A 26,711-nucleotide genomic window follows, 5' to 3' on the forward strand; every position below is an offset into this window, starting at 1 on the left:
GCACCCAGATGGCAGCTCCCATCCCTGGGTCACCTCGGCCCCATCCTGCCCAGGACGGGTCTCACGCTGCTCAGCACCAGCCCATCAGCCCCGGCTTCATGTCGAGGAGCTGGGGAAAAGAGAGGAATGTGCTGGGGAAACGGTGCTTGGGGTGGCACCCAGCCTTCTGCATCCCTTGTGCTTCCCTCCTCGTGGGTGCAGGACCCCAGCGCCACCCCAGGGGTGCAGTGGTGGCACCTCACCTCACCTTGGTCCTTCTCACACTGCCCTGCACAGGGCTTTTCTACCCAAAGACCAGCCCAGTTTCAAGGGGAGCAAAAGCCTCCCGTGCTGGGGAAACCGAGGCACAGCCTCAACCCACCTCTCCACAGCCCTGAACATCCTCCTGACATTTAAAATGCGATTCTGCAATATCTCTCTGCTGTTCATAACATGGCTGATTTGCTGTGGATTTTTTTCCTCCTTCTCAGACATAAGTCACATCCCTGCCTGGCTGTCTTGCAACAGCTGAACGCTCCACTACGAGAAGGGAATTTGCTCAGAGATGGTAAGATATTACTTACATCCACCGAAAATACCAGCTGAATTAATTTCAATCTAAAGCATCATTTGCTTTGCTTTGTTTTTCTCCTTTAAAGGACAACTCTAGGCTACTTAAACTCCTCGAAAGGACAGCACGCTCCTGAAGGAGCGGACTGCAGGAAGGAGCAGATGTTCCCGGGGTTACTCGGCAGAACCACAGCCTACAGCCCCGTACCCTCTGCGAGGACCACAGCGGCTGGGAGATGCACCCGGGGCAGCCTGCGCTGTCCTGGGCCAGCAGCTGGCCCCGTGGCTGGTCCTAAAGCAACGAACCACGGAGGCTTGGAGATGATGGAGAGCTGGTGGCCACCTTCGCTGCTTCCAAGGGAGCAAAGTAGAAGCCCCCCGCTGCTCTCCTGCACTCCTCTGTTTACCTTCGCCATCGATTTTGATTCAAGCGGCTTAAAAGGCCACAGAGCCAACTAGGCCAGGGCTGGCCCCGATATAATCTGTTCAAATCACAGCCCAGAAGCCCAGCACCACATATGTCCCAGGGCAGACCCAAGCTAGTGGTGCCCGGGTCCCTTTGGGGTCTCCAGCCTCACCTCCTCCTCAGAGGCAGCCTTCGCTCACCGACCTGTGTCCATGCCTGGCAGGGAGCAGAGGGGGCTCCGGGAGCTCCCCCCCACCCCATCGCCTCCCCTTTCCCCCACCAGCCGCACCGAAACACGCACAGCACCAGGCTGCAGCTCCGTACCTCCCCGCTAACACGTGCCCGCTCCGTATTTCCATAGAAATAAGAAGAGGCAGGAGGCTGAGCAGTACAAACAGACACTTGCATTTATAGACAGGAGCGTTTCGTTACCGCTATGGAGAGCGTAGGGCTGTTCCCTCCCCATTTTTATTACTTCTTTACCCTCCCACCCACCAAGGGACAGAGATCTGCCCTGGGGGCAACGGGGACAGTCGCAGAAGTCCTGCCACAAGCTGTCACCCCGCAGGGAAAACAAGCCCGGTCGTCTCCTCCTGTCCCCAGCAGTCCCATGGGGGAGAGGACAAGAACACGCCCGACCCCAGCACAAGCTGCAGGTCAGCATTTTATTTATTTAACTTTTTTTTTTTTTAAACTCTTCCCCATCCCCCTCTTCACTGTTTTTTAATGAGTGCTTGCAGTGTATTTTTAGTTGCTCCTCTATTGCCAGCCAGCACTATTTTAAATTGCATCTTAAGCTATTCCGCAGCGCTCCAAACACCTCGCGCCGCAGGCGAGGCTGCTCCAAACAACAAGATTAACATCGATTTTAAATAGCTTCCTAAAACACAAGGACTGGATCAGTCGCGGTCACGGCGGTGCCCCAGCCCGAAGGACACGGGGCTCCGGGCCTGTGCGGGGTGCATTCAGCACCGGGGGGCAAAGCTGGACCCCGGATTTGGAGCTGGGACCCCCGCTCAGGGGGGCAGCCCCAACATCGCTTCGTCCATCCTCTTTACAGGAGAGGCATCCCACGAGGGCACGGACACCTAAGCAGCTGGTTCTCCTGTAGCCCCCATTGCTGGCCCAGGGAAAATGGCATTTTTGGGAGCCAGTGTGCCATGGATGGCAGGAAACTGGCTCAAAGGACTCCAGGCTGGCATTCACACGCCCCATCCTCTCCCTCCTCCGCACCGCGCACCCAGCTCCGCAGCTTTATTTACGACTTCACATTTGAGAGCTTCCCTAATTTAACATTCCCAAAATGACCACCGGTTTTGTTTCAGCCAAAACTACCGGCCAAACAACTCCGGGCAGCCTGCCACTGCGTTTCAGAGGGGCAAAGAAATCACCCCTCCCTCCAAACCACCCCACTCAGTGGCCGCATCCAGCCAGCAGGGCATCAGCAGAGCCATGGGAAGGGGCTCAGCTAACACCCGCCTGGGCTGGATGAAGCCCTGGGCCCCCATTTCGGCCACAACAACAAATAAATCAGTGGGGAAAAATCCAGCTTTTAGAGGCTGCTCTGGTTCCCGTTGTGCTAGCTTTCTTTTCTGAAGTACCTGCTGCCTCCCTGGCTCAGGATGAATTTTGATTTAGAAGTGAAAGGGGTAATAAAAGCACAGAGAGCCATTAGCATTCCTCCTGGCTGTGGTGGGGTGTTTGCTCATCGCAGGTTGATGGAAACGCCATTTGACTTCCTTAGGAGCTATAGAAAATCAATTAATTGATTTAATCATTCCCCGGGGATCCGCTGCTCACGGAGATAATGGAGCGCTGGGGGCCAGCGGGACGCTGCTGGTCTGACACGGGGGGGACGTGGGCAGGAGGGGGCCACAGCCCTGGGCTTTGCTTGGACAAAGTGCTCACCCCAAAGGGACAAGGACCAAGGGGACAGCGTGAGCTTCCTGAGCCCCGCAGCGGCCCCTGAGGACACGGCACACGCCAGGACCATCATTCACCTCCGCTCCCACCCCATCACAATTTGCTGCTCCATCAATTTATGGCTCGTGAATCAGCACTGCTGCCTTCCAGGAAGTTTGGTGGCATTTTAATTTATGTTTTCAAGCCTGCAGGCATCCAGTTCTGGGCAGTGGTTGTACCAAGTGGGCACTCCAGGAGGAGACGTGCGCCCAGGGCGGGTTAGGCCTTAACCACCTCTTCAGCCTCCGGCTCCATTTCACACCTCTTCGCCCTGCAAAGCAGCACCTGCATCTTACTCCTGTGTGCATCCCAGTGGACTGGGTGCTGAGCCCTCCTCAAGCACACAGAAACCAGGCTGGGTGCCCCATCCCTCCCCAAAAACTGCCACTGGGAGAAACCACCTCAAAGCTAACACACCCGAGCCATTCAGAGATAAACGGGGACCCCCCCACTGATGTCTTTATTTCCCCCCTATTTCAACAGCACTCATTTCCCTGCCTGGAATAGCAATTTAATAAGAGCTGTAAAGTGTTACGCTTCCACTTTAAGCTCCTTTTTCAGAAGGGGGCTGGAGACTCGAGCCCAGCACGTGTACCCCAAGTACACTGAGCTGGGAGCAAAGCGCCCAACAGGCAGCACGGGCTCGTGCACCAGCCCAGGAGCACAGGGAACGGCACCCCCAGCCTCTCTGCTACCACTGCTGCCTCCCTGCCTGGCATCCCGGGGGACGCCAGAAGACTCAGGCACAAGGAGAGGATGGGTATTTTAACCAAACCCCACTTTTTCCACCCGATCCTGGTGCCAGCAGCACTCGCAACCCCAGACGGAGTCGCTGCCACCCACAGCCGCTCCCCGCGGCCACTTCTCAGCACCCAGCATGGCGTTAAGCAATAATTAACAAAGCCTCCCCGTACCCAACAGCCAGAGCAGCAGAAGTCATCACTGCAGCCGCATGCAGTGTTATCTACTTAAAAGAGCCCCCGGAGCACCCGAGCATCTGCCAGGAGCAGCAGGGTGCGGGGCTGGGGGGGAGGCAGAAAGCCCTCACTCCACGTTTGGGATCTGCCTTGCTTCGGCATCTCCGTTCCCTACAAAGGACCGGAGGGCAGCAGGGAGGAGGTGGTCCTGAGCTGCAGCAGCCGCCACAGTGCAGCTTCTCCAGGCAGGAAGGGCAAGCAGGAAGCTCTCCAGGCTTCCCGAGCCAAGGAGGTGCTCCAGCACCGGCCGGTTTGCCTTGGCACTGGCCAGGCAGCCTCTTCCAGCACCAGCCGGCTGCTCGGAGCTGCTTCGGATGGGGCAGCAGCAGCAGAGCCGGCCACGAGGTGCTGCAGGGGCTGTAGGACATCACCCGCAGCTGCAGGCAGGCTCCGGGTACCGAAGAGCTGCCTGGCACACTTCTCCAGGCGGGTTTCACCTTGCTGGCATCCCTCCATCTGCCTGCAAGCTCCAGCAGACTCAAATCCAGCTCTCGATGCAGCAGAAATAAGCTGTGGGGATATGCAGGACCCACGCCCTCCTAGCAGACATTGGTGCCACCAGCACCCGCTCCAGGGACCTGGGGAAGCTACCAGCCACCCCACTGGGGTAGATATCAGACAGGGGGGCCTCCCGCTGCCTTTTGCCAGAATTTTGCGTAAGCCAAATCTGAATTCAGGTCACGGTGCTGCGACAGCGCTCCCGTCCCTCCGCCTGCACAAGCGCCCCGCTGCTGCCCGGGCGAAGCGCTCACGCTCCAGCGGTGGATCCTGACAAGGTGCTTACAAGCCGCTGCAGATGGTTATCCGGCCCCGCTCAGCAAACAACGGCAAAACATAGCCAGAGCAGCCCTGGGGAGAATTGTAACTCACCCGGGAAGAAACTGGGAATAATTATTGCTGAGTCTGCCCAGCCGAACCTGCCCAGCTCTGTCCTTCACTCTGCTCATGTCCCCCCATCACTGCCACTTGGTGACATGAGACTTCGCAAGCAGTTCTCCTGGCATCATCAGCATGCAGTAAAGGCAATAAGGCAAATTTACAGCCCTGCAAGACTTTTTGAAAGCAAAGGGAAGGTGAGCATCGCTGGAAGGGTACACGTGTGCCTTACATCTCCAGCCCAGGCATTTGCTCCCAGGGGGTTTTCTCCAGCAAGACCCATATGGGTCAGATGAGAGGGGCTGGCAAAGCTGCTTGGAGGGATTTTGCTGGTCCCAAGCCACGTTTCCATTAAAATAACCTCATTCCCTGCCCGAAGGCAAGGGCAAAAGCAGCAATAACCCTTCCCAGGACAGAGGGAACTGGGATATATAAGGACAGACATCTGTGTGCTGTTTTAACCCCCCTCAGGCTCCCCCTCACCCCGCAAGCAGAGCCGAGCCACCCCCGCACAATCAGCTCTACACAGGGGTCAGGACCATGCACGCACCTCCTCCTCCTCCCCGAGCTGCAGGAGGACGACAGTTTCTCGAGCTCCCTCTGATCATTAGCGATGCTGAGCTTGACCTTTCCGCATCTCCTGCGAGAACAAACGACGGCGGTATCTGGCCAGGCTAATCCAGCCGGGGAGCTGCCGGAGCGGGAGGGGAGCCGGCAGGAGCAGGAGCGAGAGCAAAGGACCCCTCTTAGGGGATCACGTCGGTTCTCACATTTCTGTTTGGCCTCTTTGCTCAGCTCCTCGGGGAGCCATTCAGGGGACTGAACGAACACGAGATCCCGTCGTTTCATGGTACTGTGACTCCGGAACGGCAGAGATGCCCTACAAAACCCTGAGCAACCTTCACCATTATCTTCTGCGGCACGATTCCCCCTCCGTGAGCATCCCTCCTCCTGAGGGAGGAACCACAAGCACCAAGGTGTTGAGCTGTGCTGCACAGCCCTAAACAACCTCTCCACTTCTGTGTTCATTGAGGGAAGAAATTGCTTTAAGCAGGTGAGACTCCAGGATCCAGAGCAAGCCATGACCACAGGAGAGGCGCAAAGCTTTGGTAGCTGTAAAACAGGACAAGGGCTGGTTTCGGGAGGGCAGGGGGGGATTTCTGCCAGGTGATGCTCAGTACCGTTTCCAGCACAAAGTGCCTTGGCTGCTGGCCCTCTACTGAGAGCCCTGAAGTCCTGTGCAATGAACCAAAGCCATCCTGGCAGCCCAGGAAAGCAGCACTGGGGATGGGGCTGCCTGGGAAGCCTGGTACTCATCCCACAAGCTGTCCAATATCCTCAGCCCCAAGGAGATCAGACCCCCAAAACACATTTCAGCAACCTAGGATGAGGTGCAGCAGCCTTGCAGAGGACGTGCTTCACCCCTGCTCACCTGCCTGTTCCAGCTTGCTCTCTAAAAGCAGCTCAGCACCACCCTTCCCTTCCTTCGTTTCCCATGGGGCTGAGAAAACACAACGCGGGAGCTGTGGTCACCAGCAGGAAGCCATCCAGATATGCTGCTGGGGGATTGTTTTTGGGGGGAAAAAGGCAAGTGCTGAGCTTCTCAAGCCGAACATCGGCCCGGACAGGAACCACTTGAGGCTGGGTCAGAGAGGCAGCTGCAGGAGCAGCATCAGTGAGCGCACAGCCAGCAACCACATCCCAAAGGTGTGTACGAGAGCCACTCAAAGCACTCACACCCAAGCACCACCAGAAGCAGCAGAACTTCAGTCCAGGCTCTCGGAGCCAGCAGCAGGCACAAGCCAGCAGCGAGGGCTGGTTTGGGAATTCAGACCCGTCCTACACACCCCCGGGGCTGCTGCGCGTCCCTGCAGCACCTTCCACCCCAGCATATGGGGGAAAAAATAACAACCAGAAGTCCTGCCACTTTTAAACTAGCTGCAGCGGTTGCAGGCAATATTCCAGCCACTTGTAATCATGGTTTAACACTTAATAACCTATTTCCTTCTGCTAAGCCCCGCAGCAGCAGGCTGTGCATCATCGCCGAGACCAGCCCAGGGCCCCAGAGCTGCCGTCACCCTGCCAGCACTCGCTGCTCCTTTCTGCCCATTAAACATTTTGGTGAGGTTTTAGGGTCAGACCCGTGCCCCAGGCCAGCTCTACTCCAGCAGTAAAACAAAGCAGAAAGAGATGCTCGGGAAGGAGAAAAAAAAAAAAAACACAACATTTTAAATTCTAAGCAGGAGGAGAGACGAGGGCACAGAAACCTGAATCTCTCGAGTCTCGAGCTGCTCCCAAAGCGTCTCCCACATTCAAAATTTATAGACTTGTCTGTTCTCTTTTTCTAATCTAGATCTTTGTTTGTAGAACAAATTCTCTCGGTGGCCATTTCAAAACAAAGGAACCTTTGTCTGTGTTTACTTGACGGCAGCGGATTAGGATAAAATATCTCGCATTTCTGAAGGTTTTTATTTATCGTTAAGAGGCAAAGCCTCTGCTGCATCGAATCGCCAGGCAGAGAACCCATCCGAGGAATGATTTCCGGCACACACCGGGAAACTTGGAGAAAACCTCTTAGAAGCGGATTCACGTATAAAAATAAAATTAAAAATGGGATTAACTCCTAGATTGTGACATTATCCGTTTCTCCTTTTCACGCTCCGGCCCTACATCTGTCTTCATTTGGCTTTGATTGTTGCTCACAAAGCTCCGAAGCCAGGACAGCTCTGGGTGAGTCCGTGCCATTCCCCTAAGCCCCCTGCTCTATTCAGAGCACCCTCTGGGTGGGCACACGTCACACCCAGGGGCAGATTTTGGGTTGCAGCACCCAAGGGGCAGGGCTGGGCTGGGCAGGACATGGGGGAGAAGCAGGAAGAGCCCCAGCCTGGGTTATAAACCAGCACCACTAGGGATGCTCCACAAGCCAGCAGGATTTCTCCAGCGCTAATTATTTTGAAGCCCCGGGGTGCTGGGACCAACCCCTGGCTCTCCACAGCCACCCACAAATTTTGGCACCGGGGATGCTTTGCTCACACCTGGCAGGCCAGGATGCTGCGGTTCCATCCTGCAGACACAACCAGCACCGACACGAGGACCAGAGCAGGATCAGACCCTGGCTAGCCAAGCACCCCGGTAAACTCACCTGCTATGTTGGTGAAGCAGCCCACGGCCAAGCAGATGGGGAAGGATGCTGCCGGCTTGCAACACGAAATTAATCTGTTAACGAACGATGCTCAGAAGGGGCTGCTAAACCCAGCGCCACAAGGAGCCCAAGCACCCCTTGCTCAGACAGACAGCACTCCAGAGGACCTCGGTTCTCTGTAGATGGGGAGCCTGTCCCAGGACACCCAAAACCGTGCCAGGAGGCTTGGCAGACCTGAGCACACACCCAGGAATTTCTCTGGAGCCACTGGGCCTGGACCCGTGCAGGTTTGTGAGCGCTGGCCCACTTCCCACCGTTGCTAATCAGCCCAGCAAAATTAACCTGCTCCTCCGAGCTCGTCTCCAGCCCAGCATCTTAAGAGCAATGATAACAACCGGCAATATTTCTTGGGTTTCCCCAGGATCCAAAACATGTGTTAATTAAATGCCCGTGTATTATTCAAACAGACCCGTTGAGACCTCACGGCGCTAATAAAAGCGCATCCGTCTCTGTCCTACTGACCCTCACCCCCTTCCACAGGGGTCCTGCACAGCTCAGCATCCCTCCATGGGGTCAGGCTCATGTCCCTGCCCCAAGCAGAGCAGACCCAGAGCTCTAACCGACGTTTCTGCACCTCGCATCACCCAGAGGGGCTTTGGATGTCTCCTCCTTGGTGTTTTCCCACGTGCAGGGACCCCAGCACCAAACAGCACCCCTCCTTCAGTACAGGGGAGGAGAACTCCTCTTCCAGGTGGCCTGTTAGACAATAAATGGACCTAACCTTCCCCAACAAGAGACAAACCAGGAGACAGATCTGCAGCAACTTGTCTGGAAGCAGTAACTAGTTCAGCAGATCCATCCAGTGACTTAGAAAGGATTTAGTCTCAATTTCTGAGCTTCCTAAAAAAGCACCACTTGCCTTGGCTGGAGTTACAGACTAATCGAAGACGTGAAAAATTAGAAGACTGAAGTCACAGACGTTTTTCTCTTTTATAAATGAAACACACCCAGACCGTACAGCCCCCGAGCAGAGCAGGGGACATCTCTCCCTGCCGGCGAGGAGCACCCCAGAGCTCAGATGCAGCAAGGGGAGGCAGCTCACACATTTCGGTTTAATCTCCTACAGCAGGGCGCGTGGGTGAGTCAGAGGTGTGATAAAAGGTTCCTTCTGCTCCCTGATCCGTCTCACCTGGCAAATGAGATACGCAAAGGTGGGAGTCAGGGGACTCAGGTTTGGGTTAAATTGGTGACCAGAGCGAGGATGGGAAAACTGACCCCACTACAGCATCCAGAAAGGGGATGAAGAGGCTGAATAACTGCCCTTTTGCTATAGTTTTGAACCAGCCTTATAAAGCTTTTTGGGGGTGGAACCAGGGACTTCTGCCCCTCCAGTGTCCCCCCCCCCTTCTCCTCCTTCTCTGCAAGCTCCCGAGGGTGCTGGGGCTCTCCTGGGACAGAGGGGAATGTCCCAGGCAGGTGAATTTTTTAAGCACACGTCTTCTAAAAGGATAACCACAACGAAGCAGTTATCCACAGGCTTCTGCCCACCTTCCTCATATGCAGCTTCTCATCCCCAGCAGACCGAAATCCCTCCTAACCAGACTTTTGAAAGCATAACCCAGACTGGTTGCACTCAGCAAGGGGACAGGGATGCTAACAGAGCACCCGTCAGGACGTTTTGCTAAAACCCGGATGCTTTGCTTCCAATGTTTCAGAACCTGCAGGAAATCAAAGGCCTTTTGTTTTCCTTTCTCTAAGGAATGATTTCCACTCCCTGCAGACCAAAACTGCCCCAAACCACAGAGCCCTCCGAGCACCCGAGCCAGCCCCTCACGTGGGACCAGGTGCAGCCCATGTAACCCGCACCACCACCATCACCTGTGGGTCTCATCCTGCCAGCCCCAAGCCCTGGTGCTTCCCCATCACCCTGTGGGGTCCATCTTCCACACCCTGACACTTGTACTCCTGCTTTGCCTGCACAGCTCTGGATGCAAACAGCCAGATTTTCACCACGTGGCTGCAAACCCATCCTGATGGCTCCGTGACCGTGCAGAGGGACTGGAGGGAGCTCTGGGGTGTACCAAGCACCATCCTATCGTCATCCCCAGCACTCCTCGGCTGGGCCACAGGCAGTCATCGAGCATCGGGGGGACAGGATGGGCGCAGAGTTGTGCTTACCTTCGGTTCGGATGGTGAAGGGCGAGTCCCCCAGGCGCTTGGCTGAGAACTGGCCTCCCAGAGACGTCATCAAGAAGCACAGGGTGAAAAATCCAATGCCCAGCACAAATATCCTGCGGGAGGGAAAGCAGCGCCGTAAGGAGGTGTGCAGGGTACCCGGCTCGCTCCCCAGGACAGCCCCACCACCCGTCAGTCCATGGGGCAGCCCCTCAGCACCCCAGCACAAGTTGCTTTGCTTGGGGACTTGTGGCAGAGGTGGCCAGGGCGGCCCCTGCTTGCTCCTCCAGCCCAGGGAAGGAGCATCCCTGCTGTCCCTGCAGTGCAAAACCGGGGCAGCGCCTTGCCTCCGACCACAGCCAGAGCCACGCACATATAATGAGAGCCCCAAGATGCTCCTGCATGAAGCCCGGCAGCAAACCAGTGGGTTTCGCCCAAAACCACCCTCCAAAATCACTGCGACCTGCTCGGATGGACAGGCCTAGAGAGGGAGCCGAGGCCCTGTGCCTTGGGTGGGAAAGCTCAGCCAGAGCGGGCTGCAGGAACCGCTCAGACAATACCCATTCTCCTTCAGAGGGGGCCCAGAGAAAAGACAGACCTTGTGCCTTCCCTTCCTTCCACAGGAGCTAAAAAAAAAACACGGCACTTTTTGTTCCCCCCGTAGCTAGACCACCGGTGTTTCCCCTTGTGTCTGCTTCGCACGCGAGGCACAGGCAGCCTTATTCTGGGGGCAGGGAGGGACCTGTGCTGGCTGGGAAATCACCCCCCAGATCTCCCGGTCCCTCTGGCTGCAAGCAGGATGAGAGCTCTCCGGGATGCTCCTCTCCGAGCCAGTAGCAATTTAGGGGTGAAATGCCTGAAGGCAGGGCTCTGCACAAGCGGGAGGGTTATCACACACGAGGGGAGCATCACACAAAGCCTTCCCATCTCCTCGGAGGACAAGCACGCAAGGACAGCACACTGCACTTGGGGACGGCGAGGAGAGGAGCGCAGAGCCCGCTCCACGTCGTCCCGCACCTTGGGAGGTTTTGCCCAGAAAGGATTTTGGAAAAGTCTGCCCGTGAGAGACCCTCAGTATAGATTTGTGAGCGCTACAGCCTCTTCTCCAAGAGATAAAAGGATTCTTTACTAGCTCGTGTTGAAGAGTGCTTTCTAGAGGCCAGGAAGCCCTCTCAGGCTTTCAGAGGCAGACTTGGCCACCGCTCGCGGCATCACGGCGCGCCCAAACAGCCAAGCCCAGCAAGCGCCTGGCCGCCTTCCACCACGAGTTTCAAGGAGAAGAGACAACAGCCAAACATCCTCATGAAGCACAGGGTTTCTCTTTAAATAGCTGCACCCTATAGGTGATGAACAGCCCCATACAGGTGCTCGTTGGCATTTCTGCCTCGCTGAGCCCCAGGGAAGCGAACCACGGAGACCGGGCGGCAGCAGCGTGCTCACAAGCTAACAGCATTACCTGCAGGGTGCAGGAGTCACGTGCGTTAACACAGCGCAGCCACCCCACGCCAAAACTACACTTTTCCAAAGAAAAGCTTGGAAAGGAACGCCGCAGCCCTCCATCTAATCATTATTTTGTAGTTAAAAGGCAGGGATTAGGAGCCCCTTTTCACCGCCACCGGGAATGCTCACGGATCTCTTTGGAGACCCACGGACAGGCACAAGGACAGCCGACTTCACCGAGGGAGGGGATGTTCAAACGCCTGAGTAAAACAGCCTAAATCCCCGTGCAGACACTCCAGGAATGAAGCAGACCAAGGCCCTTTTATTTGTGAATGAGCCAGCCCCAGGGGATGGAAAGCAGTTTAGCCAAGCTATAAAAAGCATCACATCCAGACCTGCATCCCTAAAGGCCCATCACAGATGCTTGTGAGCACACGGGGATGACCAGGGAGCTCAGCCCCCTCCCAAAGCAGACCTTACAGAAGGGTTCCCAGGGAGCTTTCGGCTCAGCTCGGGCAGGGAGGTGACTGCAGAGGCAGCAGAGCATCCCTGATGCTACAAAGCAACAGGGCTTTGCACCATCTGCTTGGGGAGGTGGCGATTTGGAGACGCTGGGCACATCCCACTCCCTGTCCCCATCACCCTGCCCTGTGCCCAGCCACGCTGGGCCGGGGAGGGGCAACGGAGGGGTGGCAGCATTCACCCCTAGGGCAGGCGAGGGGGAAAGCTGCCTGCTGCAGGGCCTCCGTGGCAGAGGACCATGTCCTCGCAGAGGAGGCACAAGCAGGAGGAGGAGGTCAAAGCCCAGCCCCTGGGCGAGTCCCTCAGCCCGTGACCGAGGGCCCCCCGGGAGCACAAGGTGCTGCAGAGCCCACCCGCTGCCTGCTGCCCCTTCCCAAGGGGCACTCAGGGAAGCATCACCCGAGGGAGGGATGGTGAAGGAACCAGAGCAGGTCCCGCTCTTTATTCTCACCCTTCCTATTGACAGTATCTTCATCGTTATGCAAGAGCTTGTTTACGCATTTTTAATCTTCATAATTATAACCTGGCAAGGAGCGGTGGTTCAACTCTGTGAAGAAAGGGAGGAAAGAAAGAGAGGGAAGAGGGAAAGGCTGGGAGGTGATCTGTGCTCAGGCGTCTCATTAGCAGACAAAATCTTTTTGATTTGGACTGGATTACAGAGAGCGGTGGAGATGCAGGAAGCTTTTTTTTCTTTTTTAAATAAAAATGAGGATCAGAGCCGAACCCAAATTAAGGTGCTTAGGAGAAGCAGACCCAGCCCGGCGGCAGCAGGGAGCTTCCAGGGGTGGCTCGCAGCAGAGGACCCTGTCTTGTTTGCCTCGTGCTGACCTGCTCCTGGGGAATTGAGACATTTGCCCCAGCCTTAATCAAGCAGAAATTCCTTGTCCAGAAAATGAACGGCATGAAGTAGGTAAAATCTACCAGGGCTCAGATCTCCCAGACTGTACAGCAACTGGGCTGGGACCTCTGTCCTGCAGATGAAGCCATTTGCCAAGCACCACAGCGGCTCCAACGCCCAAATGACATCCCCCCGGCTCGCTGGCTTTGCCTGTCACCACACGCCACCTTTAATTCACCGCCACGGTGCTCTGACGGGCCACGGCTCTGGTGCCAAGTCCCTCCGCACATCCACCTCGCACTGAAATGTTCACAAATCGGGGCTGTGGCTCCGTGCCCAAAAGAGGAGGAAGCCAAATTCCCCGGCTCTTCGGTGCCGACCAGAAGCGATGCCCACACGTCTCACATTTTAGCCCCTGCAGGTAAGAGCTGGATGCACCCAGAAGGGACCGAGCACCGTGAGGGGGCCCAGCAGCACCCAGCGGGACGGGGCTGTGACACCGGGGCCAGCTGCACGCGGTGCTGCGGTGCCTTGCTGGGACCGAACGGGGGAATATCACCCGAGCGCACAGGGAAGCCGAGGGCTGGTATCTTGTACCAGACAGGTTTTCAACGCCCGAGGCTCTGGAGCCTGAAGGCTGAAGCACAATTTCCGACAGCAGCAGCCGGACTAACGCAAACTGCTCCCTCTGCCCCAAACCCTGTGCTGCTCACAGACACCAGCACGGCGCTGTCGGAAGGATGCTCAGCCACGGGAACCTTCCTCCATGAGGGGCCACGGAGCAAATTCTCTCACTGACCAGCATTGCAGATGCACTAAAAGCCTGCCCTTGGTATCCAGCAGGCAAACTGTCCCAAACACGCCACGCTCTGCAAAACCCAGCGCCAGGCGAGCTGCACCAGGGCGCTCCCAGCCCCGCGGTAAATCCTCGCCTGAACCCAGCACTCGCAAACTGAACGCCTTCTGCTGCTGAGGCTGAAGCCAGAGCCATCCGCGGGCGCTTCCACAACCCGTTCACACGCTGACTTGCTCTCTCTGCCTTTTCCGCTTGCCACAGGCGCTTTCACGGCTCAGGGCTTCGCATTGCTTTGCTAAGCATGTCTGGAGCGTGATTAATGAAATGTTTTGGTGCAAAGGGTCAGGTTTCCTGCTCGCTGTTTGCTGATGGCACCGCTGCCAGGAGTCTACACCAGGCAGGGGAACTCACCACGGGTTTCTGCTGAGCAGCGCAGCTTTGCCCAGGCAGAAACAAGAATCCGATTTACAGGACCTGTCCCGAATGCCCCCACAGGAGCATCTTCTCTGGCTCCTGCAGATTGTCCCCGATTCACATCGGCTGGGGGTGCTGATTTTAGGGGAGCAGAGCTGATTTGCACCGGGTTAGAGCTGGACTGGGCTGTAACCCGGTGCAACACTCACCTGGGCTGGGAGCAAGGTGACAGCCCCGCAGGACCACGGCACAGAGGGGTCCGGATCAGCAGGGCACCAACGCAGACGAGGTGCTGAGCTGGGCACTGGGACAGCTGGGAGAGGGTCTCGGGACTTTCTCCTCTTATGGGAGAAAACCTGACTCGTTCACAGAGTAACCCCGCTGGTTCCAGTGGTGCCCTTACTGGTCTGCTCTGGTTTGAGAGCAGAAGCCAGCCCAGGACGTGCAGGCAGGACTGTGCGGGACACCAGGAACCCCCCTACCTGGAGCTCTCCTGCCCTCACAAACCCCCACCCACCCACATCCTCATCTCTAACAGGTCTTTGTGACCACCCCACGACTCACTCCCTGATCCCAGGTCACTGCTGAGGACGAGCTTCCCCTGCCCCAGGCGTGATGCCGAGGGCCCTGGGCACAGGGGAGAGGGATGCTCAGCCCAGTCCCTTCCCCCCGGGGACTTCCAACCCACTTGAGGGAGCAAACAGCCACTCTCAAAGCTGTGCTGAGCGCACCCCTGGGGTGCAAGCATCCTTCCCACCTCGCAGGGCCGTTGCCCTCCCACAGCTGCACGCTCACAGCCCCAGAGCTTTGCCCCTTTCCATCCCACCGAGCCACCCGTGTGCCCCAAGCTGTCCACGCACCCCACGCCGCGAGCAAGCCCAAGCCGCAGGGACCCTCACGCCTCTGCTCTGCCACCACTTTCCCTTGTGACCTTGGCCAAGTCCCTGAGCCCCAGGGCGCTGCCGCGGGATCCGGCAGCAGGAATCCCTCCAGGCAAGCAGCACGGAACTGGACACCTCCAAAACACGAGCGCAAGCGAGCAGCACAAGCACAGCCCCATCCTCCTGACCGTCTGCGAGCAGCAGCCTTGGCTCAGCAAAAAGGCAGCGGTCAGATCCCTCCGGTGGTCCCGGGTGACGCCAGGCTCCCCCATACAGCGGGGAGCGCCCGCCGGGCTCAGCTCACCCCACTCCACACTTTGCTCCCCGCCACTTTCCCCTCGCGTGGGTGTTTTGCTCCCCTTAGAAAACAAAAAAAAACAAATCCGAGCCATTACCGGTGCCTCCCATGTGGCGCAGGTCTGGGAGAGACCAAAAAGCATCTCTGGTGAAATGAGGGTGCTGGGGAGCAAGGAGCGGAGGGGGAAAGCCAGTGCATGGAGGTAAGAATGAGGAGAGTTCAGCCAAGGGGGGAAAAAAAAGCCAGAAGTGGGCACGGACGTGCTGGGTTTCAGGCACGGATATGGTGTCAGCCCCAGCCCGGCTGCCAGTTCAGGTGTGGGTTTTGAAATCCCCGTCAGCACCGGCGGATCCAAGCCAGAGGAACCAATTCCCCCGTGGGTACCGACACCTCCGACGGAGGTATTAAGAAAAAGGCGGCCACAAACAGCCCTGAAATAAATCCCCCAAAGGTACCAGGGCGACGAGTGAACGGGGAGCCGGCGGGCAGCGAGCGCTGCAGGACCAGCACGATGCTGACCTGCGGGCAAACTTGCCTGGACGCTGATATTTCCAGCCGGCACCAATGCCCCCGGTAAACCCCATGCAGAAATAAAAATTAAATTAAAGTAATGGGAAGAAGCGAGCGGCAAGCCCCATGCAGAAATAAAAATCAAATGCAAATAAGAAGCGAGCCGCAAAACCCTTGCACAAATAAAAATAGAATTAACATAATGATAAAATAAAGAAAATAGAAAATAAAAATAACAAATAAAATAAAAATTACAAATAAAATAAAAATTACAAATAAAATAAAAATAAAAAATAAAATAAAAATAAAAAATAAAATAAAAATAAAAAATAAAATAAAAATAAAAAATGAAAATAACAAATAAAATAAAAGTAACAAATAAAATAAAAATAACAAATAAAAATAAATGCTTTCCATCCCGGAGCCAAGACAACCAACTTTACCTAAAGGGTCTCAAGGTGACGAGACATCTTCTGACCATTATCTTGCCATCCGCGTTGACTGTGAGCATCCTTCAACGGCGGGGGGCGGCGGGGAGGGGGCGACCCTCGCCCCCCCCCCCCCCCCCCCAAAAAGGGGAACCTCGGCAGCGAGCTGGGCTCGGGGGGGGGGGACGGGGAGAGGTCCTCAGCGGGGCCGCACGGTGCGGAGCCGGGCGCGGAGCGGGGCGCGGAGCGGAGCCAGCGGTGCCCCCCCCCCGCCCCCAGCCGCCCGGCGGAGCCCCCGGCGGGGCCGCCCCGCTCCGCTCCGCGCAGCCCCGCGGGCAGCTCCGCACCGCTCCGCTCCGCCCCGCTCCGCGCAGCCCCGCGCCGGGGATGCCCGGCCGCCGCGTGCCATCTAGCGGCCCCGGCGCCGGAGTTACCGGGGGGAAATTGGCGGGGGTTTTAGCCCCGGGTTTTTGTTTTTTTTGTTTTTTTTCGGAGTCACGGGGTTTGGGGACGGACGAATAAAGTCGGGGTGTCGCGTTGGGGGGGGGGGGGTTTTGCGGTAAGACGTGGTTTTGGTGTGACGACGTGGGTTTTAGGAGGTGGTTTCTGCAGGGGAATGTGGTTTTGCAGTGGAAAATTCCACTAATCTTGCATATTCGGAAGTGATTTTTCAGGTATAACGGTTGGGGGGGGGGTGTTAAGCAGGTAAGGGGACAGCAGAAGGTCCCCAGCGGAAGGTCCCACTGTCCCGAAAGGAGGAGGATAGCTGAGAAAAAAAGGAGACGAGCAGTGCAAAACCTGTAAAAACAAAAAATCGCCAGCCCTCTAGTCACAAGAGAAGGAAAGAAAAAGGAGAAGGAGAAATTAACAGCTGGTCAAATAAAATTGTACATATACAATACAGTAACAAGCATTGAGTGGGTCATGAACCTGTAGTGCTCGGCCAGTGAGGAAATGGGAGGAATTAAGTGTAATAACAGGGAATATAGGGTTATGAGGTTAATAGGGAATAATAGGGAATATAAGGTTATATATAAGGTTATAATAAGGGAATATAAGGTTACGATACACTGTTGCTCCTGCTTCAGGATGCCTGCCATTGCAATCACAAATAAAAACGCCACTTCACTGGCTGCAGGTGGTTTCTCGCAGTGCTTTACTCCGTGTGGCTGGTTCGGGGGGAGCACGGTTATCCCAGGGGCAGGCTGAGCTCGGGGGCAGCGTGCCCATCCCCGTAGCCCAGGACCCTGGGGGGTGAGAGCCCACGAGGCTGGCAGCACCCCCAGGAGCTGGGTGCCCTGTGCTCGGCGTGGGGCTGCGAGCAGCCAGGCGAGCCTTGCCTCGGGGGAATGGGGGAGTCCTCCGGTCTGGAGATGGGATCTGGCTGCGGCTTTGCTTCCCCACCAACCTGTTTGCTTTGTGGGGGCTCGCTGCTACATCCCATGGCGCAGCTTCCCCAGGCACCCCTGGGTGCTGCCAAAAGGAGGGCCGTGGCATGGGGCTGGGCAGAGGCCAGGCAGGGAGGCAGAGAAGCGACCTTGGAGGCCGTAGGAGCTGAGGCAGGAGAAGCAGCTGCTGAGCTCAGCAGAGGTCCTCCCATCCTCCCCCAGCTCATGCACCGGGGAGGTGACAAAAGCGACGAGCACAAAGAGCATCCCCACAATTAAAGGAGCTAAACGCTCACAGAGCCAATGGGTGCCCCATGTCCAGCCCCCAGCAGCACACCCAGCGGGGATCCCTCTGCTTCCTTTTCCCTAAAAGTGGTGACCTAAGTCAGCGATGCTCCAGGTAGCACGTGCTGCAACAGCACCAGACACAGGCGAGCCCGCAGCCAAAAGGCAGCTAGAAATTTCCCATGAAACAGCACTTTTTGCCAAGGAGATGTAAGGAAAAAAAAAATCCTCTTCCAGAGTTTCATGAACACAAAAGGGTTTTTGTGCTCATCCACGCTTTTTATAGGGAAAGGGGCGCTGCCGCACCCAGGCTGAGCAGGATGCTGCTGGGCTGAGGCAGGCGGACATACAGACGTGCTCTGGATTTGCAGGAAGAGCGGATCAGAAGCAGCAGCCAGCCCTGCCAAGCCAAATTCAAGCCCCTGGGACAGTTCTCCCTGCCCTCCAGCACAGGCTGCCCAACATCCCAGCAGGACACCCCTCCTCGAAGCTGTTCCCGGGGGCACCTCATGGAAACGGCCTTCCCGAGGGGCTGGAGGGGGAAAACTGGGCATCCTGCCCCAAAGGTGCAGAGCAGGGGGCTGCGAGAGTTATTGAACTGAATTTTGCTCCAGGACAGGACCCCCCTGCCTCACCTGAGGATGATTCTGGGCCATGCCAAGCAGCAGCAGCCCAGCAGGCAAAGGGCAGGCAGGGACCAGGGAGGAGATGGTGGCCCCAAATGCTTCCCTCCGGGGCTACCCCAGGCTGGTCAAGTCCCCTTCTGCCTCACAAGGGGCAGTTTGTCCAGAAGGCAGAAGGTCAGCTCCACCACCTTGGCTTCCTCCAGGTGCCTCCTGCGGTGCCAGCCAGCCAAAAACATAAAGCAGAACGAAACTCAGAAATCTGGTTTTGGCAACCCCGGTTTAACAAGCTTTCGTCCTGGCTCCAGCCAGCACGTGAAGTGGCAACCGGCCATTACCCTGCATGGGATCACCGAGGCATTAGTGATGTGGTAACAGCCCCATTAACGATGTGCAAAACCCCATAAACACGGCGATTAGTGGGAAAACCTGACTCAAAAGGACACGTCCAGGTCTCCTTGGCACAGACCTCAAGCCTTTGCCTCTTCCCATCTCCACGAGACAACGCTGGGGGAATCGTAGGCATCTCCCATATACACAGCCCAGGAGGGTGCAGGGGACAGCAGGGAACAATTGGGGCTCGAAGAGAGGGATGCGATGGGCCACGGCCCAGGCAGAGCTCTCGGTGCTGCTGGGTGCAGGATTTGTCCCCTGTGATGGAGACGTGGCGTTCGCCAACCCCGCGCGGCTCCTGTCCCCGAGGAGCAGCGCTGCAGCAGCCGGTCCCTTCCCTGTGCTGCTGCTGGAAAGAAAAGCTTAATTAACTACCAGCCCGCTGTCGGTTTGAAGCAATAAATCTAAAACCCAAGGATGGTGAAAAAAGTAGTGAATTATCTTCTATGGAGGCTGGAAAGCAATGCCCCCCAAATCAGCGTGATGAAGTTACACGCACAGACGGTATGTGCGTGTTTGCTGTTGTTGTGCACTGGGCAGAGCAGGGAACGGAGGGAGCCTGCTCAGCAGACAGGTGGTACCAAATAAACCAGTTTTACACCAGCTCGAGCCCCTGCCCAGCCAGAGGCAGGCACGGAGCATCTGTTAAAGGGTGCAGGCAGGCACCTCTGTGGTGTGCAGGTAACCCCAGCCAGAGCCGCAGCTCCACCTTCCACTTGTGCCCAGCAAAAGACTTGGGAATTTTCAGCTCATCCCAAGCACCCAGTTACTGAGTCTAAATGCTCCCTGAGCCAGCCAGTGCTGGGCGAAACAGTGGCTTAGACCACCACAGCCAGAGGAAAGGGGCTATAAGTGCAAGGGGGGGCTGTAAACCACTATAAATGGTGCTTAAAACACAACAGCCCAGCACAGGGGGACCACCACCGCCGCTCAGCTGAGGGTAACATGCCCTCGGGCAGCTCCAGCTAAGTGCCACTGGTCATACTGGGTTTGGGGTGCAATGCCCAAGGGTTGCAAAGGCACCCCAAACCCTCCAGAGACTGCTCTGCTCCAGCCCAGGGCCCCTCTTCCACGCCTGGGGCTCCGACCCTGCCCACGTTTCTCCTCGGAGCCTCCAGCTGCTTGGCCTTCGTGGAAAAATAATGATCAGAGCAGAGGAGAATCACAGCAAGCCACCGAGCTGTAATGTGCTCCGACAAGCTACTTGTCTCAAGTTCTCCCTGCACACAATTTTACCCTTGAGATCGGAAATATAATTTGATTGCCGGAGCTGCAGTGCCCAAATGCTTTGGGCAATAAGATCACTTAGTCACAGTAACTTCTCCAACCCCCTCGAGCGACGCTGCTGCATACAAGGACCTCTTTATTGGTACGAAACAACTCCGCTCCGTCGCTGGCTCAGCCTCAATTACAGCATTCACGCCTCTGTCCATCTCTGTAGCAACAAGGCGGAAAGGCTCCCAGCCTGGTGCTGCTCTCCTGCACCAGCGAGCCCCCCGCGCTGCTCAGAGCTGCCTGCCAGCGCCGCGATGTGCTCCGGCTGCACCAGCCAACACAGAGCTGCGATGCACACCCAGGCATCCCTGCACCACCAAAAGCATCGAGGCTTTTGGCCCATTCTCAGCAAAAAGCGCCCCAGGGCACTCAGCTAAGAGCAGGGAGGGGATGCAGCATCCCAAAGCCACCTTGCGTCCCTGCCCACAGGAAGCTCAGGAGCCGTGGACCTGAGTCGGTGCCACTGGGATGCCCCAGGGACATCAGGTGGAAAAGGAACGAGCCAGGAGGTGGCACCAGCCCCGGTGTCCTGCTGGTGACAGGCTCGACCCAAGCCCTGGGCTTGAGGGTTTTGCCAGCACTCTGCTTGTGTTCACTGCAAATATTGCACAGGGATAAGTCAAAAAGAATATTTACCTGCCCTGCAGCCAGGCTATGGCTAGTAAGCTGCAGCGAGTGCTTAGGTTTGAGGCCAAGACCTCAGACACCTTGTTTCCTGTCCCTACAACCCCACCCTGAGCTGGAACCCAGGCAGCAGACCCCAGCCCCACCACCTGCTGCTGCCCTCAGCCCGGGGCTTGCCTGCTCTGGCTGGAGCCACAGCTTAAAACAGGGGCACCTTGTACCCGTGACCACTCAGAACATCTTTGCCCCAAAGATCTGGTGAAGAATAAAGTCAGCGGTGGGGCCAGGAACAGGGGAACACGCTGGTTTTGGCCCGGGCAGGCGCAGCACTTTAAGAGCAGACCAAAATTTGGCCACAAGCTTACAACAGCCAGAGCACAGCCCTGGGAGAGCAGCAGCACCCAACGCCCCCAGGGTGCCGCACTAGGGGGGGGCCAGCCACAGACACCAAGCAGGGACCTGCCCGAGTGCCCCCAGGGACGCAGAGGCTGTGGTTCCCTGCTGGCCTCAGGAGCTTTTGGCCACCCTCCTCCCCCAGAGCTGCAAAGCAAGGGCAGAGCAGCAGCGAGGCTGTAGGAAATTTGGTTTCTGGCGAGCCTGGTGTCCCCACACCAGGTCCCCAAGGCTGCTGGTGGAGAACAAGAGTCAGGCAGGGACCGTGGCCGATGGGGACGTCCCCACAATGCCAGTCATGCAGCACAGGGCTCCAGAACCTGCTGGAGATGTGCAGGCAGGTCAGCGGGAGCACAGCACCCTCTGCTCCCAGCACCATGGAGCAGCACCAGCACAGCCCTGCGGGAGAGTTCAGGGAGCTCCTGCCCTCACCAGCCCGTCAGCACCGCAAATCCTGTGCTGCCTTTAGCTGCTGACTCAATTCCAGCTTGGGAAAATGATAGAGAGGTAAGGATGGCTCCTTGGGTCCCGACGGGATTGTGTGTTTTGAGGGGAAATGAAGCTAAATTTCCCTTCTTCTTAGAGAAGGGAATTAGTGCGTTTGTCTTATGGTGTTAATTAAGAGCAGCAATGACCCTTGCTTAACCAAGGAGGAAAAAAAAAAAAAGGAAAGAAAAAAAGCAAGAGGTAAAAGGAAAGCCTGAACCAGCTTTATCAATCTGAAACATTTCCTGAGAGCCCTGCTGCGGAGGGAAGTGCCCAGTGGAAACAAAAGCAGCAATTAAAAATTAAAGAGAGGGAAAGAGATGCAGCAGAGCACGGAGGTGCCCTTGTGCCATCGCGGGGCTTTAGCAGGGCTGCAGCTCCCCTTCACCAGCAGAGATGCTCCCGGTCCTCACAGCCGTGGGCAGCTCCCAACAGCTCAGAACAAGGCAGGGAAGAGGAAACAAAGAGGGGACTGAGCCAGAAATCCTCCTCTGGGTGAGGAGGTTTAAGGCTAAGCCCCCTGCGCCTGTTGGGTTGGGTCCAGATGCCTCCAAACCAGGTCCTGGATCCATCCCTTGGGCGGGCAGGTTCCTCAGGGCTGCCACATCAGCTTTGCCTCCTGCATCCTGCTGGCACACACACAGCAGGGCAGCATTTTACAGCCCAGCACAGTCTCAGAGGACGCTCCATTGCTCAGCCATTGAATTAGCATCGACATTGCACAGGGGAGACCAGAAGAAAAATAGGCTGGAGGAGCCTCGCAGGCTGGTTAGCTCCTGCTGCAAGCTCTGCCTCCCCTGACAGAGGCTGCCCAGGGCCAACTGGTGCCCCCCAGGGCTCAGCCAAAGACGCTCACTGGTCTGGCAGCATCAAAACGCACAACTTGGAGAGGTGTCTGGGCCTGAGAAAGGGAGAGGATGCCAAGAGCTGGGAGGAAGGAAGAGCTTATAGCCTTCCCCAACCACTCCCTGCTCACCAACACTCAGCCCTGGGCTGCAAACACAGCACCCTGCAAATAGCCAAGGCACAGGGGAACCAAAATCCTTCCCGGCCCTCCAACACCCGGGCACATCTGCACCCTGCTCGCCTCCCCAGGGGCATGACGTGCAGTCACCGCCTCTGCCAGCAGCTGAGCCCCCACATCTGTGACCCCAGCACCCAGAGGCAAGCTGCAGGCACGCATCCCCTCACCCCATCCCTTGCACACCACAGGATCAGGGAGCAAAGCCCTTGTCCCAGCCAAGGCAGCCCCCAAAGCTCCCCCCAGAAGCTGGTGCGCCCCAGGCAGGGCGCTTCCCCTGCCAGCACCCAGACACGGCTCCGCAGCAGGACAGCGGGCGCACATCCACCCCTCAACAGGAACTACAGATCTTCACGTCCCATCTCATACACCCACCCTGCTCCCTTCATTTTCCCTCTCCTAACGCTCCCCAGCAGGATCAGGCCCCACGCAGGGTCTCCACTTGCCGGTCTCAGACGCAGAAGACAGAGACCCCAGGGCATCCTCCTCAGAGCCAGCCCCTCATTCCTGCTGGGTTTTCCTTCCAGCCCCTCTCAGTACCCCCAAACCTCCACAGCTGTGACCCCACAATTAACACCAAGCAATCCCAGAGCCCTCCCATGCTCCAGAGGCCACCCAGCACCCCCAAACCCCCCCAGCTGTGTGCAGCATCAGCACAGCACCTAGCAAGCTGAGGACACCAGCAGAGGGAGGCACCAAGGGACACCAGGCACAGCTTGTTTTTTTATTATCAAGCCTTTTTCCTAATGCAAAGCACCTGGGAGACCCTGGGAGCACCTCCTGCAGCCTCCCAGCCCCATCCAGCCCCAGGAGGTGGTGATGCTCTGGACTATTTGAGCACAGAGCAGCTGGGGGCATCAGCCCAGAGGCTTCTCCAGCCAGCACGGGGTGATGCTCAAGGGGATTTCATCAGGTACCTGCTGTGCTTGAGGCTGCTGTGTTGGAAGGCACCTCCCTGCCATTCCCAGACAGGGAGAGAAGTCGCATTTTGCAGCCCTGCCCCTGCCAAAAGACTTCAAAAATCACCTAGGGAGTTTTATGTTGTCCTGACACATTCAAATTCATAGAGCAACAAATGTAAAGCCCCCAGCTACGGGCTGAGATCATGCAATTAAGCCACTGAAAAAATAAAGCCCTGAAACCCGCAGACATTTAAACCTGATAGGCTAGATGAAGAAAAATGGTCGCTTTTCACATGCAATGAGTGGAAATCATTTTAGGTTTTTATTATTATTATTTTAGAAGGGAAATAAGCATATTTCAATCCAGTCAAGAGTGAAATTGAGTTTAACAACAAAGCAATTTGTATTAGTAGAGACCCAGGGAAAAAACACAGATGAATAGAGGACTCGGAGATACAGAGAAACGTGTCAGACAACGGTGGGATTAGGAACTAAAAGAGACTTTGCTTTACTGCTGCTAATATAAGCACATAACGATCCACCTCGTTGCTGATGCGCTCTCTTCCCAAATAAACACCGTAAAAGCACAACAGCAGAAAAGACATCAGGCTGCAGCCTCCCCGTCAGCCCGCAGCCCCGGTTTTGCCCCGGTGGACAAGAAAACCTGTACTCGGGGCTTTGTTTGCTCTGCTTTGGTGTGCAGCTTGATTTTGGGACGGACTCCTGGCACGACAGCTTCTCTGCGGGATGCCGAAGGTCCTCGTCGTGCCTTGCTCCTCCTTTTGAATCATCCCCGCTGCACAGGACCGAGGCCACTGGGTTAAAACTTGGACGTGTGAACAGTCTGAAGCATCAAATGTAGAAGCAGTCACAGTGTCCTACATCTCTTCTGGCTTTAAGGATTCGCCTCAATGGGCAGCTCCGCTTGCTTCCCCTCAGCACAATTCATGACTCGAATAGGGAGACCAACGAGTATTGATTACGTGCATTATTAAGTGGAATTTTTGGGGCTGTTTTCTTTCATTTTGCTTTCTCCCCATCGCTCTTTTCCTACAGACAAGGAGGCCACCAGCCAAGAAGGCTTTTCTTATTCTCCCGGGGAAGAGTGCGGCCGGCAGCGCTGCGCTCCCACGTCTGCCCACGCCAGCACCCTCTCCGGGCCCTGTCTTCTTTGATTTCCCAAAACCGAGAGGAGAAAATAGGAACCAGCAAACTGAGGAGAGACCAGAGCCGTGCGTGGCATTCACGAGGACTGATAAATCTCCTCCAACACGAGCAAACCACCAGCCCTCGCTGCTTGCTCGAGGGGGAGCGCCCCCCAAACCCCTGCAGTTACGCCTTTGTCTCCTGGAAGCTAGTAAATAATTCAAACAAACTCCTCTTTGTTGTTTTTTTTTTTTGCTTTTGTTTTCATTTTAATTAATCCACATAGAATTTTGTCCTCCAAACACAATTGCGGCAGCGCAGGAACAGCAGGTAGAGAATCTCATTACCCAGCCTGGCAGCCAGCTCCTCGCGCCGTTATTAATAGAGACGTCACCGCGCGAGGAATTAATAAAACCCGACTGCGAGGGGGAAGGGAAGGGCTTCTCCTGGAGCTCGTCGCCCTCTGCCTGGTCCCCAGGGTGCTGGAGACACCGGGGGGGTGCTGGGCTCCATCCTGTCCCCTCCCCGGTGTCTGCAGCCCCTTCGTGGCTCCTCGTCCCCTCCAAGCCCAGAGGTGCCACCTCGCTGGCTGCTGCGGGATCCCGAAGCAAGGCGAGGAGATGGAGAAGCCCATCCCCATATATTTGGATGCTGCCTCGGCATCAGGACCTGATATCACCCATGGGTGGCTTTGCAGGGGCACGAGCAGCTCCGACGTGATGCCAGAAGGACACAGGGGGGTGGTTCCTGTGCCCGATCCCATACCTGTGCCCGATCCCATACCCGTGCCCCGGGAGCTCCTCGTTCCCACCCAGCTCCAGCTCTCGCAGCTCCCCACAGGGCCGCGACCTGCTCGGGCTCATTGCCTTCATCAGCTGCACTCAGCAGCACATCGCTCAGCAGCTTTAATTAGAGGTGTTAATAGCGCCGGGAGCTCGGGGAAAGAGCAGCGAGGCAGGAGGGAGCGCGGTTTGCAGCCTGAGGATAACAACGGGAGGAGCTGGGAGACCTGAACCTTCCCAGGGCTTCCCCTCCTGCTGCAGGAGAGCCGCCGGTGCCCGGCACGGGGACCACCGAGCTCCAGGAGGCCACATGAGATTGCTGGGGAAACATCGCCCGCGCTGACTATCCTGAATAATTTACGCAGATGTTGTTATGCGTCCATATTTTAGGGAAGGCTTGCAAAGCCGAGATCCTAGTTATTCACAACCATTCGCTGCGTTCCCAAAAGACCTCATCCGTGGCAGGGCAGGGAGGTGGGATCAGGGCGCGGGTTGCACCTCGGGGACCTCGGGTCCCCGCAGCACGGAGCAGCATCGGGGGCAGCCGCGTCCCCAGGGGCCTGCAGCTCCCTGCAGCGGGGCTGGGGTGGCTGGGCTCGGGGTGCTGCGGGCTGGGACCTTCCTCCCAGGGGATCCCCGACAATGAAAAAAGGGAGTAAGGGAAAATTGGAGGTGCAGAGACCGTGCTGGAGGAGGACACAGCCCAGGGAAGCCGGCTGTCACCCAGCAGAGGGGGTGTTAAAGGGAAGGTGCTGGATATTTCGCTCCCTGTGGCCCCAGCATCCCTGTCCCCTGTGCCCAAGGAGAGCCACCAGCACTGCCTCCCCCCCGTTTCTTGGTTTTATTTCTTTTCCTTTGGAGGCACGCCAGGGAAGTTTCGCTCAAGCCAGGCTGCCTCTGCCTTCCGTGAGCCTCACCTTTTAATTACAGACACATCCCAAACGAGGAGGCCAGCCACCTGAGCTCCTTCAAGGCAGGGCTATGGAGACAAACGGGCTCTGCCACGCTCGGAGCCTCATTTATCACCCACAACGATGCTGGCGTGCCGAGCCCCCCGCTGCGGGCAGGGAGCCAGCGGCACCCCCGGCAGGGGGAATTTCACCAAGCTTGGCCCCTGCAGCACGGGGCAATCGGGTACGGAGCTCGGGGAAGGAGCTGGCGCCTGCCCCAAGGCGAGCA

General features: G+C 56.8%; 1 protein-coding gene across 4 annotated transcripts in view; it reads right to left on the minus strand.

Moving 5' to 3' along the window:
• MGAT5B (alpha-1,6-mannosylglycoprotein 6-beta-N-acetylglucosaminyltransferase B) overlaps positions 1 to 16,587 on the minus strand; it is a 57,607-nt gene extending 41,020 nt beyond the window's left edge. The window contains exons 1-3 of one of the 4 annotated variants that reach the window (XM_083804901.1): positions 16,230 to 16,248; positions 10,091 to 10,203; positions 8,832 to 9,101 (exon numbers count right to left, since the gene is read on the minus strand). Coding sequence is in view for 3 of the 4 variants with exons in the window: in XM_083804898.1 (XP_083661024.1) it covers positions 10,091 to 10,203; positions 10,307 to 10,491 (298 nt within the window). In the remaining variant the exon portion in view is untranslated. Of the gene's footprint in view, positions 1 to 8,831; positions 9,102 to 10,090; positions 10,204 to 10,306; positions 10,977 to 15,373; positions 15,667 to 16,229 lie in introns of those variants that run through there. The other 3 variants (XM_083804900.1, XM_083804899.1, XM_083804898.1) reach the window with 3 other exon arrangements.
• Positions 16,588 to 26,711: the final 10,124 nt, after the last annotated feature.

Source organism: Anser anser (genome assembly GCF_964211835.1).
Source record: "Anser anser genome assembly, chromosome: 19".
In the NCBI taxonomy this organism is placed as follows: Eukaryota; Metazoa; Chordata; class Aves; order Anseriformes; family Anatidae; genus Anser; species Anser anser.